At 51.9% G+C, this 11,493-nt stretch overlaps 1 protein-coding gene across 6 annotated transcripts in view; it reads left to right on the top strand.

The window, feature by feature from the left end:
* The window catches only part of Ralgps1 (Ral GEF with PH domain and SH3 binding motif 1), a 215,184-nt gene that overhangs the window by 173,195 nt on the left and 30,496 nt on the right, over positions 1 to 11,493 (top strand). For all 6 annotated transcript variants that reach the window (XM_021195029.2, XM_021195028.2, XM_021195034.2 and 3 more), the window contains 3 exons: positions 730 to 867; positions 2,805 to 2,898; positions 6,979 to 7,046. In XM_021195029.2, the coding sequence (XP_021050688.1) occupies positions 730 to 867; positions 2,805 to 2,898; positions 6,979 to 7,046 (300 nt within the window). The remainder of the gene's footprint in view (positions 1 to 729; positions 868 to 2,804; positions 2,899 to 6,978; positions 7,047 to 11,493) is intronic.

The raw sequence follows: 11,493 nt of genomic DNA, 5'->3' as shown, positions 1-11,493 counted from the left end.
TGTCCTGGAACTCACTCTGTAGTCCAGGCTGGCCTCGAACTCAGAAATCTGCCTGCCTCTGCCTCCCAAGTGCTGGGATTAAAGGCGTGTGCCACCACCGCCCAGCTTGACTCACATCTTGTTTCTTGGCAAGCATCTCAGGAAAAATCTCTGCCTACCACTGGTGGTTTTTTTGTTTTGTTTTGTTTTTGTTTTTTGGTTGTTTTTTTTTTTTTTTTTTTTTTTTTTTTTTTTTTTTTTTTTTTTTTTTTGGCTTTTTTGTTTGGTTTGTATAGAGAAATATGTGATTCTTAGCTTCTTCTGTTCCTACATTAATTCACAATTGTATGAATGTATGCACATGTTCAGGGACAAATAGACAAATAGCTAAAGAAATAATTAAAACCCACAAAAGCTGTTCTCCTAGGCATGGCAGCTTAAAGTTGGTTATTAAACTTCACCAGTCATTAAAAAAATAAGCTGTTATTTTTCCATTTGGATTAGAGGTACAAAACCTTGTTGAAGATTATGCAAACTAGACAGGCTAGAGTCTGCCAGCATCGTATCCGGTTTGGTTGTTGCTCAAATGTTTGATGTAGAGTTGAGCACAAAGAATGAGTTAGTTAGAATTAGGATTCAAGTCCAAAGAGTATGTTCCGTTTGCACACGTTGCCTTCTTGCCCAGGAAACTGTTTAACTCTCGGCCTTATAATGTACCCTAACATAACTCAGCATCTTCTTTAACCCTAGGAATCTACCTTCTGGACTTGATCTACATTGATTCTGCATACCCTGCCTCTGGCAGCATCATGGAAAACGAACAAAGATCCAACCAGATGAACAACATCCTCCGAATCATTGCCGATTTACAAGTTTCCTGCAGCTATGGTTAGTACCTTACTGCTAGAATTGTAAAATCTTGCATTGTTACCGTCCGGATCCAGCATACTGGCCAGAAAGCTCCAAGAATCAGGTTAGCCCCACGAAGCCCCATTGGGGTATCTTGAGCTTTAGACATGGGCTAGGCTTTATATGCATTTCCAAAGACTGCAGACAAGATGCCCCTTTTCCTTAGGTACACATGAGGAACACAGCTTGACTGTCTAGTGGGTGGCACGTCCCAAGTCTGACTGGCTCTAAGTCGTTCATCCATGAGAAGCCTGGTGGGAAGCTCCACACAGCTGTTCTCCAAGTGGCCTTGGGTCCAGATCCCTTCTGCTTGCGACTTTTCCATTTGAGTCCTCCCATAGGCTCTGCACTTGGTTGGCAGAGATGAGGAGAAAGAAGCTGACAGGGTGGTTTGTCGGCCAGACTTGGAAAGGGCACACATCACTTCTGCCACAGGCCAGGCCGTGTAATCTAGCTGTTGGCTGTAATGGAATGGGGTAGCGATTCAGTAAGCGGCTGGCCAGCCTCTGCTGCATATAGCTGGATGGTAGAGGAGGACAGGACAGCAGGTACCTGGAATAGAGCAGGCTCACTGGCGACTTGGCAGCTGGCAGTCAGAATGCCATCCACACGGGCACCAACTTTATACAAGACCTTAGTAAAATACCTTGGTGTGGAGGCTGACTGTAAGTCTAGTGCCCCAGCCCTTTGTGAGAAGGAACAGCGATCCAGGCAAGGGTCTGCAGTGACAGGCAGAGTGAGGAGCGGATCTGTCAGCTGGCCTCTCACTGCAGGGGAAAGGAGTAAACGGCAGTGCAGCAGGCAGCGTGAGAGAAGAGCCCTGCCTGTCACACAGGGAGTGAGACCGCTGGCCACTTCTGCTTGGAAGGCACACAGGGAAACCACGGGTCACCACATCTCGGGGCAAGATAGGTCCACAGCATTGGGCTGCTTTCTGCTGAGGCCTGTCCTTCCAGAGGCACACTTGCTCTGGAGCCTTCAGACACCCTCATCGCTGTCCGTAGACCAGCAGAGCAGCGGCAGGCTCAGCCTCTGAGTCACATCAGGGACCAGGTCTCAGTGCCCGTCTTGAGAAGTTACTTCCTCTTCCCCATGGATGGCTCACATGTGAAAACAGAGCCAATATGGTATCTGGCCCTGAAGTGCACTCGTGTCACAGTGCTCTGGACTTGTGTCAGCTGTCACCAGCTCAGACGCAGGTGTCATCATCCTCGTGTCAGAGATGATGATGGCAAGAAGGAGATTGAGACCCTCCCACAGCCTCTCTCCTTTCATGGCTGTCCCCATTCTCAGGAGTACAGTGACAAGGAAGTGGCTAAGGAGAGAGAAGTGGCTAGGCCCAGTCGCTCCAGGAAGGCTGTGACATAGTGTGACACAGGCCTCACAGGCTGAAGTAGAATCTTGCCTTGCCATCTCTCAATGACAGGACCTTCACCCACTGCCACCATCACTCCTTGTAGGGTGGGAGCAGCCTTTGTCCAACACAAGCCAAAGTGAAGGCTGGAACAGATGTCTGTCAGCTGGCGCCAAGCCTACCTCTGGGATGGACTTCCGTGCTATCCAGGTGGCCTTGTATTCATGGCACACAGGAGACAGCCCAGCGCTATCACTGGAAATCAATTTGGGCACAGACACAATTCTGGTGTGTTCTGAAGGCCAGGGCTTTATCTTTCCCCAGCCTTAGCGTCTCTCTGTCTCTCTCTGTCTGTCTGTCTGTCTGTCTGTCTCTCTCTCTCTCTCTCTCTCTCTCTCTCAGCCAGATGCTGAGGTCACTCTCCACAAGGGCAGAATTCAGACCTGATCCTCCTTTAGGTCCTGGCCCCAAGACAGCCAGCCTTGGGGTCCCAGGTGTGTCTGTGTCAGCCTCCCCTGGGCGGGGGCAGCCAAGCCTCTGAGTTTTGTTCCAACTTTTGCAGATCACCTCACTACCCTGCCACATGTGCAAAAGTACCTGAAGTCTGTGCACTACATCGAGGAGCTCCAGAAGTTTGTAGAAGACGATAATTACAAGTAAGTCCTTGTCCATCCTGAGCCGCCTACCTGTCCACTGTTGGCCTTAGCACCCAGGTGCCTGCAGGTGACCTGGTCCTTACTGGGACTGGGAAGTGACCTGAGAGTTTCCATGCCCCAGTCCCTCAGGCCCCACAACTGAGGAAGGTAGTGTGTTCACCTTCCCATGTAGCCTGGGGAACACACGTGGACTCCATAGCCATGCATGATGCAGGCTCTCAAGGGGACCCTTGGCACTGGATAGTAGTTTAGCTGGTCATATCTTTAGGCCAGTGTTCTCCAAGGTCCTGTTCCACAGATGTCGAACACAGTCAGTCCCTGGGCCTCTCAGCTCTCTGCAGGACTCTGCATCTAGCTCTAGCCAAGGGCCCCAGACGCAGTCTCCATGCTTCTAGGAAAGGTCCTTCCTAGCAAATCCCTAAAGGCCCGACACATCTCTGTCTACCCTGCTCTGGCCTGCAGTTCTCCCTTCATCGGTGCACCTGAGTGTGCCTCCTGCATGGGCAGGATCTGACGGAGGGCCGGGGTTTAACTCAACTCTGGCTGCCCATCTTAGCTGGACATACTTTCTCTACTCATCGCTTTCTCTGACCTACATCCAGGCAGATCTCAGCCATCATGTGATAGATCACTGGCCACTGGAGTGTCACTGTCACAGAATCTCTTTCACATCCCATCTCACTGCTGCTTCTGTACACTGTGCCTCCCTGACGACTCTTAAATAGTACTGCTTTAATCCCTGCAGCCTTGTGTTGAAAATCTGACCTTGTGTCATCTCAGTATGTGAAAATGATCCAGAACCATGGCCACCAGTCACTACACAGATTTGGGAACAGTTGCTCAGGCCTCCCCACCTGGCCAGTGCAGCATCGGTGGCTTGCAGCTCCAGCTGTGGATCCAGGTCGTGGGGTGGGGCCTGGAGACTCACCCTCTTTTAGCACTCCAGTAGAAACTCCACTCACTCTGGGAAACAGACACCCTGCCCTCGCTGTTGCTATCCCAGCATCCAAAATGAAGAACGGTGCAGAGGTGTGGCACGGATGCGGGCCAGAGGTCATGCTCAATCTGCATCTATCACCAGCAGAGCTCATTTTGTTTACAAAGCGTTTGCTGTTCTGAAGAGTGGCCTGGAGTGCGAAATTATTCCCACTTAGGTTCTAGTATAATGTTTTCCATTCATGTTCCAATCTTGCCATTAAAGAGACAGTAGTTTTTCATTAGCACTAATATGCTTTAAGGAGAAAAATGGCCTATAAATACTTGTGAACATGAGACAATCCTTGGACAAGCTGCAGATTATGAGTAATTACTCCTTCATTCTGAAGAAGTGGAGCACCGCCCCCCACCCTCACCCCTCTGTGCTAAACAACAGCCAGCCCGGTGCTCATAAAGGCTCTTTGTTGGGCCAGGCTGGGCGAACCCAGGGAGGAGGGCTGCCTTCCTGCCCCCAGCATGGAAGGCCCTCTTTCTAAGGAGGTCCTGTTTCTAAGTGCAGGACGAGGGCAGGGTGTGTGATTCTGCCAGAGTACTGAGCGCTGTGGCCAGCTCACACCTAGAGGTAGCCCTTCGACGCCAAGGATTCAAGACCTGAGGACATCGGCAACCTCACTCTTGTGATGCCTGGCCAGCGTCTGCCTTGTCAGTTCTCTACCAAGAAGCTCAACCAGTGTCATTTCATTCTCCATGTTCGTCTGGCATCAGTTTAAGGAAATGACCCAACCCCACCACTTAGAAAGCGTGGCCAGCATGAAGGAAGCAGGGATTTGAACACTTGACTGTGCATGGGAACTTTATACAGAGAAAAGGGTGGGTAAGTGGAGGAATGCAAGGACAGAATTTACTCAGTTGGATCACACCACTCTCCTTGCTATTAATTAAACATCTTAAATTTAATTCAACATGACAAAAGGAAGCTAAAATACAAGGGAAGGAATGATGACTCTTTATGTTAATATTTATTTACTGCACGAAATCCTGCCTTCGGGGCTGCAGAGAGTGCTCATGGTTAAGAGTCTTCCTCCTCTTCCAGGGAACCTGTCCCAGTCAGGGTTTCCATTGCTGCAGTGAGACACCATGACCAAGGAGCAAGCTGGGAGGAGGAAAGGCTTTATTCAGCTTACACTTCCATCTGCTGTTCATCACCAAGGAAGTCAGGACTGGAACTCACACAGGACAGGAACCTGGAGCTGATGCAGAGGCCATGAAGGGATGCTGCTTACTGACTTGCTTCCTCTGGCTTGCTCAGCCTGCCTTCTTTTAGAACCCAGGACCACCAGCCCAGGGATGGCCTCACCCACAATGGGTTGGACTCTCCCCCATCAACCATTAATTAAGGAAATTCCTTACAGCCAGATCTTATGGAGGCATTTTCTGAATTGAGGTTCCCTCCTCTCAGATAACTCTAGCTTATGTCAAGTTGACATGAGATGCAGGATACAGTTTCCAGCACCCACATATGGCCGCTCACATCTTCTTGTAATTCCAGCTCCAGAGGGCCCGACACCCTCTCCTGGCTGCCTCTGGCCCCTATACACACATGCACGTCACCACAGAGAGGATCACATACACATAATTAAAGGTTAAAATAAAAAATATATTTCCTAAAACAACTTTTGTAAGACTCATAAAATGAGCCAGGAAACCATGGAGAGGCCTGAGTCTGGGTGTTTCCTGTGACCAGGTCGCCACTGTGACTGCCTGTGCCTCAGGTTATACAGAGGATCGCAGCTGGCCCTGCCCCCACCAGGGCATCACCAGCCTCCAGGCTTCTGTGAGTTGTGTCACATGTGAGTTGGACCCATGCTCCGGGGTGCATACCAAGGAAACTGCAGAACCACAATCCCTGCAGTCTTGTTTGTGATGGAATCCCATTCTTACCACCTGTCGCTCCCTTGAGTCATTGTTTGAAATCCACCCCTTGCTTAGCGGGGCTCATCAGGAGCTGGGCCTTCCCTTGGAGAGCTGAGCTTGGTCTACTGCTTTCCTGCAGGCCTGTGTAGATGTGACGGCCTTCTGGCGACACTGGGTGCTGCTGCTAAAGACCGTTCAGGCCTGCCTGGGTTTCTCCCTCTTGCTTTGTTAGGTGGGTGAAGAAGTCCATGAAATTCTGAAGCTCAATAAGAAAGCCTCAGAGAGGAGAGCCTTTCCCAGCTCTCCCAGCCCCCACAGGGTGCCTTCCCTGCTGCAGACCAGCCCTGACCGCTACACCTTCAAGTTCTTCCACACCCATTCTTGGCTTTCCCTTCCAGGGCCCCTGTACTTGGTGCTCTCTGCCCTCCTTCTCCTCCTCCTCCTCCTCCTCTTCCTCCTCCTCCTCGAGCTGCTTTCCAGCAGTTGTGATTGGCTGCTCGGCCTCCAGCCTTCCCGAGTGCTCTGTAAGGTGTTGAGCCAGCCTGTTCTGGCTTCCGTTTGTGATTTGGTTCTGTGTCCCGTTTCATCTTCTTCCTCTGTCTCATCCCCTTGATGTTCAGGTTTTGTTGAGCTCATGTTCTTATAGGCCCCTCCTCTGCTCAGAGGCCGCCTCCTCAGGTGATCCGGGGGTCACTCCTTTTCTGTTCTGTGAGACAAGGTCTGAGGTGTTGCTGGACCACTGTCTTGATACCACTGAGAGACCGGCTCTCCTTCCACATACTCAGAGGAGCTGGAGGTTGGTTCCTGTTGTGCTGTCTGGAAGGTCCAGGATCACCTAGCATTCCATTTCCCACAAGGAGGCAGGAGGTTCCCTTCATCGCCCAGGGCCATCTTCATGCCATGAAAGGATACCCTCGCATTGCTAGTCTGTTCCTATGGAGCCTGCTTTCCATCATAGCATCCTTGCTTGCCACCCACTAGTGCCATGAATTTGGCTGAGGAAGCCACATGACCTTTCTTTCTCCTTGCTTTCCTAGGCTCTAAAACATGCTTCAGTCACAGGGCTGTAGGAAAACAAGCAAGGGCCTTGGGAGGCATCAGTGGGAGGAAGAGTTGTGACCCAAAGCAGATCTCAGAGTATTCCTGAGCTCTGTGACTCTTGACCAGCCACCCGCCCCAACCCCATGCTAGCCCCGGGCTCTCTGACCTTGTGATAATCTTTGGTTTCAGGTTGTCACTCAGAATCGAACCAGGAAGCAGCTCTCCAAGACTAGTCTCTTCCAAGGAAGATCTTGCAGGTATCAGAGCTCCTCGTGGTACAGAACTGCTCACAGCCTAGGCAGGTGCCAGGATAATCCCTACATGGAGCCCAAGAACACAGTTGGGTTCACTGCATGGCAGGCTCAACTGTCCCTGTTTACAGCACCTTCCACCACACGGCCAGACTCCTGATAATGTGGAACCCCAGGAGGTCAGGTACCCAACTTAGAAGCTCGCACAAGGTGATCTTCCCCTAGACCACCTTGACCCTTGTCCTTCAGGCTGCCCCAACTTACCCAGGATGTACCAGATACATTAGATTTATCATCTCCGAGGGAAACACACTGTCACCAGCAGTGGGATTCTAGGAATCTGCCGTCAGAGCAAGGCTCTAGCTTTGTCTCTCTGTCTTTCTGGTCCTCCATAGTCTTATCTACAGGTGGGAGGGAAGACTCTTATTGCTCTTAGACTGTTGCCATGGTGCTGGGGTGAGCACAGGCCTGGCTTGTGCTCTGTCCACACATGTCCACTGTTAGGATGTACTTGGTGTCAGCTGCTTGGTTGTTGCTGTCATAACAGTGGCTCTCCAGTTGTTGTACAGCCAGCTCCTAGCGCTGGGGGCTGATGTACATTGCTGTCTGGGGAGAGGCTAGAGAGCCTCTAGCAGCACATTCTCCTGGTTGTAGCTCTCCATCACTCCAACTTGGGTTCTGAGCCACTGTACCTTAGCCAGGCAGCTTTGTCCCTCTGGGCTGGGTGTTCCTTGTATGTAAAATGGAGAGACTGAAACCGTCCTTCCAACCAGGCAACACTGAAATGTTGTTCAGGTGCCCAGTAAGAAGCAGGTGGAAACTACTACCCACTGTCACGGTGTCACACCATCCCTCCCTCGCCTTGGGCTACTCAGGTCAGCCTCTCCTTACTTCCTGCTGGAGTATGTGTTAGTAGGGCCAGGCCCACAGAACCCTCAGGAAACACTGTGGCAGCTTCTTTCCTGCCCCGACCCCGCTGCACAGCCTCTGTCCTGTCTCAGGCTCTGCTATCTCTGAGTGGTAAGCTAGAGTCTTCTTTGTACCTCTGGGCTCTGGTTCTCATGAGCCTTGGAAGCATCAGGGCTGCTGAGTTAGTGTCATCTACAGTTGCATTTTTTATGGCATCTCTAGACCCTTGTATTAAGTGTCTCCTACTGTCTCCTCAAAAGCCTGCTGTCTTCCCTTGCAAATGACCATTGGCAATGGGGGTTCAGAGAGCTATGGTTCTGGCCAGGTTTCTACTTTCTGATCTGTCACTATTCTAGAACTCTCCTCCAAACAAACTGCTCTCCAGGCTGCTCAGCACTGCACACTGCACACTGCACACAGGACTGCTGCTGACACTTGTGCAGAATCTAGCCCAGACCGCTCTCTCATTAGGGAGCTGTGATGAGGTTGTGGCTGTCAAGGGAATTCTGTCACTGAGTTAGCCTCCAGGCTTTAGCTTAGTGACACTGCCCAAGACCCAGTTGGGTCTAGTTTCGCTAAGGCAGCAAACTCTGGACCCCAAACAGACTCACCTGGTTTCTGTGTAGGATGACATCTGGCCACACGTTCCTGTATTTGCCTGTGTATGCAGCTGTGAAGTTGGTTTTGGGGGATGTGGGCCTCATGGCCTACAAAGCCAGGTTTATCCCCTACCCAGCCTCTTACAGGGCTTTGTAGGCTCCACATCATACAATGACCTTGTGTGGCAGTAGCCTGCATGGCTTATTAACCCACAGTCATCTGCATACTCACTTGCCCTATGTCTGTCTTCTCCAACAGAGTAAAGCCCCTGAGAGACAGGTCTGGGTGTGGAATTCCTAGAGCCTAGCATAGACTTTTGGGTGAATCTGATGCCACACAATCAGCCCTAGCCTCAGAGTTCCTTGTTGGGCCCTGTGGGCACCTGTCCTTGAGGGTGGCTCTAGTGTGGCTGGCTGCTGACTCTGCACAACCTTCCAGAAAAGTGCTGAGCCCAGCAGTTCCTGCACAGCAGAGGGAGCTCAGCTCACAGGAGTGTTTTCCACCAACTTTCCGAATCCCTGGCTTCAGCCCCAAAGCAGGATGTCAGGGTTTATGTTGATCACCAGAGAGCCTGTGACTTTCTAGAAAGCTCGTAGCCATTCAGTAACTCAGATTTGCCCCCCTTGAAGTGTCAGAGGAAAGATAAGAAGCCCTGCTACAGCATGGGTCATGGCATACCAGGGTTCCTACGGAGGGTGGTCGGAGAGTCAGCTTCAAGGGAGCCTTCTGGGCTCTGGCACTTAACTGAGTTGCGTGGCAGGAACTCCACAGGCCTGAGGGACAGGAATGTGCCTCTCGCAGTCCCAAGAATGGGAGGAACGTGGCCTCCCTCTGCTCCTCAGGAGGGGCTAGGCTCCAGCTCGAAGCTGTGCCTAGTAGTTAGATACCCCCGCACTTGCCAAGGAAAAGCTTTTAGATGTGCACCTTCGTTTACACAAGGCTCTTAGGCTGCAGGTCTGTGTGTAACAAGCACTTGCTGTGAACTGGGTACCTGGCAGTGGCCTCAGCCTCCGGGAGCTTGTGACTTAGCTGGGGAGACAGGCAACAAAGGCCAAATAGGCAAGGACAGGCACATTTGGAGCCAAAAAGAAACCAGTGAAGAGCAGATCAAGATGGTGTGTGAGGGGCTGTTTATGTCTATTCTCTAGCCAGCTCCTTCCAGGGACCAGCAGACCTTAGCCCTGCACGGATCGCAGCAGCCATGACCTCCTCGGAGCCTGGGTTGATATAGCAGCAGCAGCGTCTGAGCCACAGCTGTTCTCTTGGCCTCTGATGGCCCCAGAGCCCTGCCAAGAGCTGCCCCCATTTTGCTCTGGGGAGATGACCATGTGGGCCATCTGTCCCCACAAGGAGACAGCAAGAAAGGAAATGGAGGAAGCTAACTCTGGTTTTGATCTGTGGAGGAAAAAAAATGGCCAGGGACGCCACATCTCCAGTTTCCCTCTCCGTGGGATGCTGTTTATATAAATGAACTAATACTTTCCTGGAGAGAAAAAAAAATCACATGTGATGTTCATGTTGCCCACCCCAGCCCCCAGAGGCAAGTGATGTTTGTGTATGTCTTGGAGTTAGTGAAGACAGTTCCAGACCTTGCTAGCTCCCCCCATATGGCTTCCCCTGGTGACAGGTTTTCTTTCCAGAGCCGTGCTTTAGCTCAGGAAAATCCCATCCCTTGCCTCAGCCTCTGCCCTCTCAACTTTAAAGCTGACCCCCTGCACACCTTTCTGACTCCATGTTTACTACCTGGAGGCAAGAGCCCTGCTGCCAGGCCAGCAGACCTGTGCGCAGAGCCTGGCTGCAGCATCTCTAAGCTGCTGGCACAGGAAGTCTTCAGGCCGGCTCATATCACAGAGCTTTGGCAGGAGCTCCAGAGACCGCTAAGCCAGAACCGCTGCTACCGGCACAATGCCTCTTGGGAATGTTAGTTCCTGGCCATCTCAGCAGGCTCTGATGACATCTAAATGAGAGACAGTATGAGTCTGCCACCTGAGCTCCAGGTGGGAACCCAGGGACCCACACCTAGTCCCAGCTCCAGTGCCACCTCAGAACTTAGGGCATAAAATAGCACTTAATGTCACACATATATCCTGTGTGTCAGCATCAGGGTAGGCAGGGCTGGGACTGGAGTCACTTGAAGGGTTGTTACGCACATGACTGGTACCTGTTGGGGGACAGCGCAGCAGGAGGACGTAGCTGCAGCCTCTTACAGTGGCCTAGGCTTCCCCAGGGTGCAGCAGGCTCCTGCCTGGTAGCTGACTGTCCCCAGAGACAGTGGGAGGGCAGCTAGAAAACTGGGAAGTGACTTCTCCATGAACCAGCCTCCAAAGCCAGGCAGCCTCACCTCAACCTCACCTAAGCCTTCCTCTGAAGCTGGCCCAGGCTCAAGGAGAGATGGTCAGAGGCCCTGCCATTCCCTGAAGCAGCCGAGGACTGTGTAGAGCACTCTAGGCAGTGTGTGTAAGGAAAGCCCTGTCTCTCATCTCCATCACAGCTGACCTGGACGGAGCACCTTTCCAAGTCCGCCCACACGCTCACTAGAGTGAACCCAAGCCCTGCCTGGCGAGTCCCTGGGCCTCCCAGCAGACAGGTGGCCTTTTCCACTCTTACCCCACTCCCATTCTGTAGGCCAAGAGTACTCCCCCAGGTTCACACATCACAGACTGCAGAGCCAATGGATGGGTTGGGGGTCAGGACAGGTCTGTCACCTCTGACTAACATATGGAACATGACAGGTATAAGAAGGGCGGGCTCTGCCTGTCATCCTGTCTTACTTGTTCAGGGCTTTAAGACCTGCCGTGGATGACAGAACTGCATGCCTCTGCCTTTCCTATAGGTAGGGCTATGTGTGCTTGTGCGTGAGCATGAGCGTGAGCGTGCCTGCCTGCCTGCCTGCCTGCCTGCCTGCCTGCCTGCCTGCCTGCCTGCCTGCCTGCCTGCCTGCCTG

Source organism: Mus pahari, chromosome 3 (genome assembly GCF_900095145.1).
Source record: "Mus pahari chromosome 3, PAHARI_EIJ_v1.1, whole genome shotgun sequence".
Lineage (NCBI taxonomy): Eukaryota > Metazoa > Chordata > Mammalia > Rodentia > Muridae > Mus > Mus pahari.
Note: the sequence above shows the minus strand (reverse complement) of the source record. Positions and strands in the feature narration are given on the sequence as shown.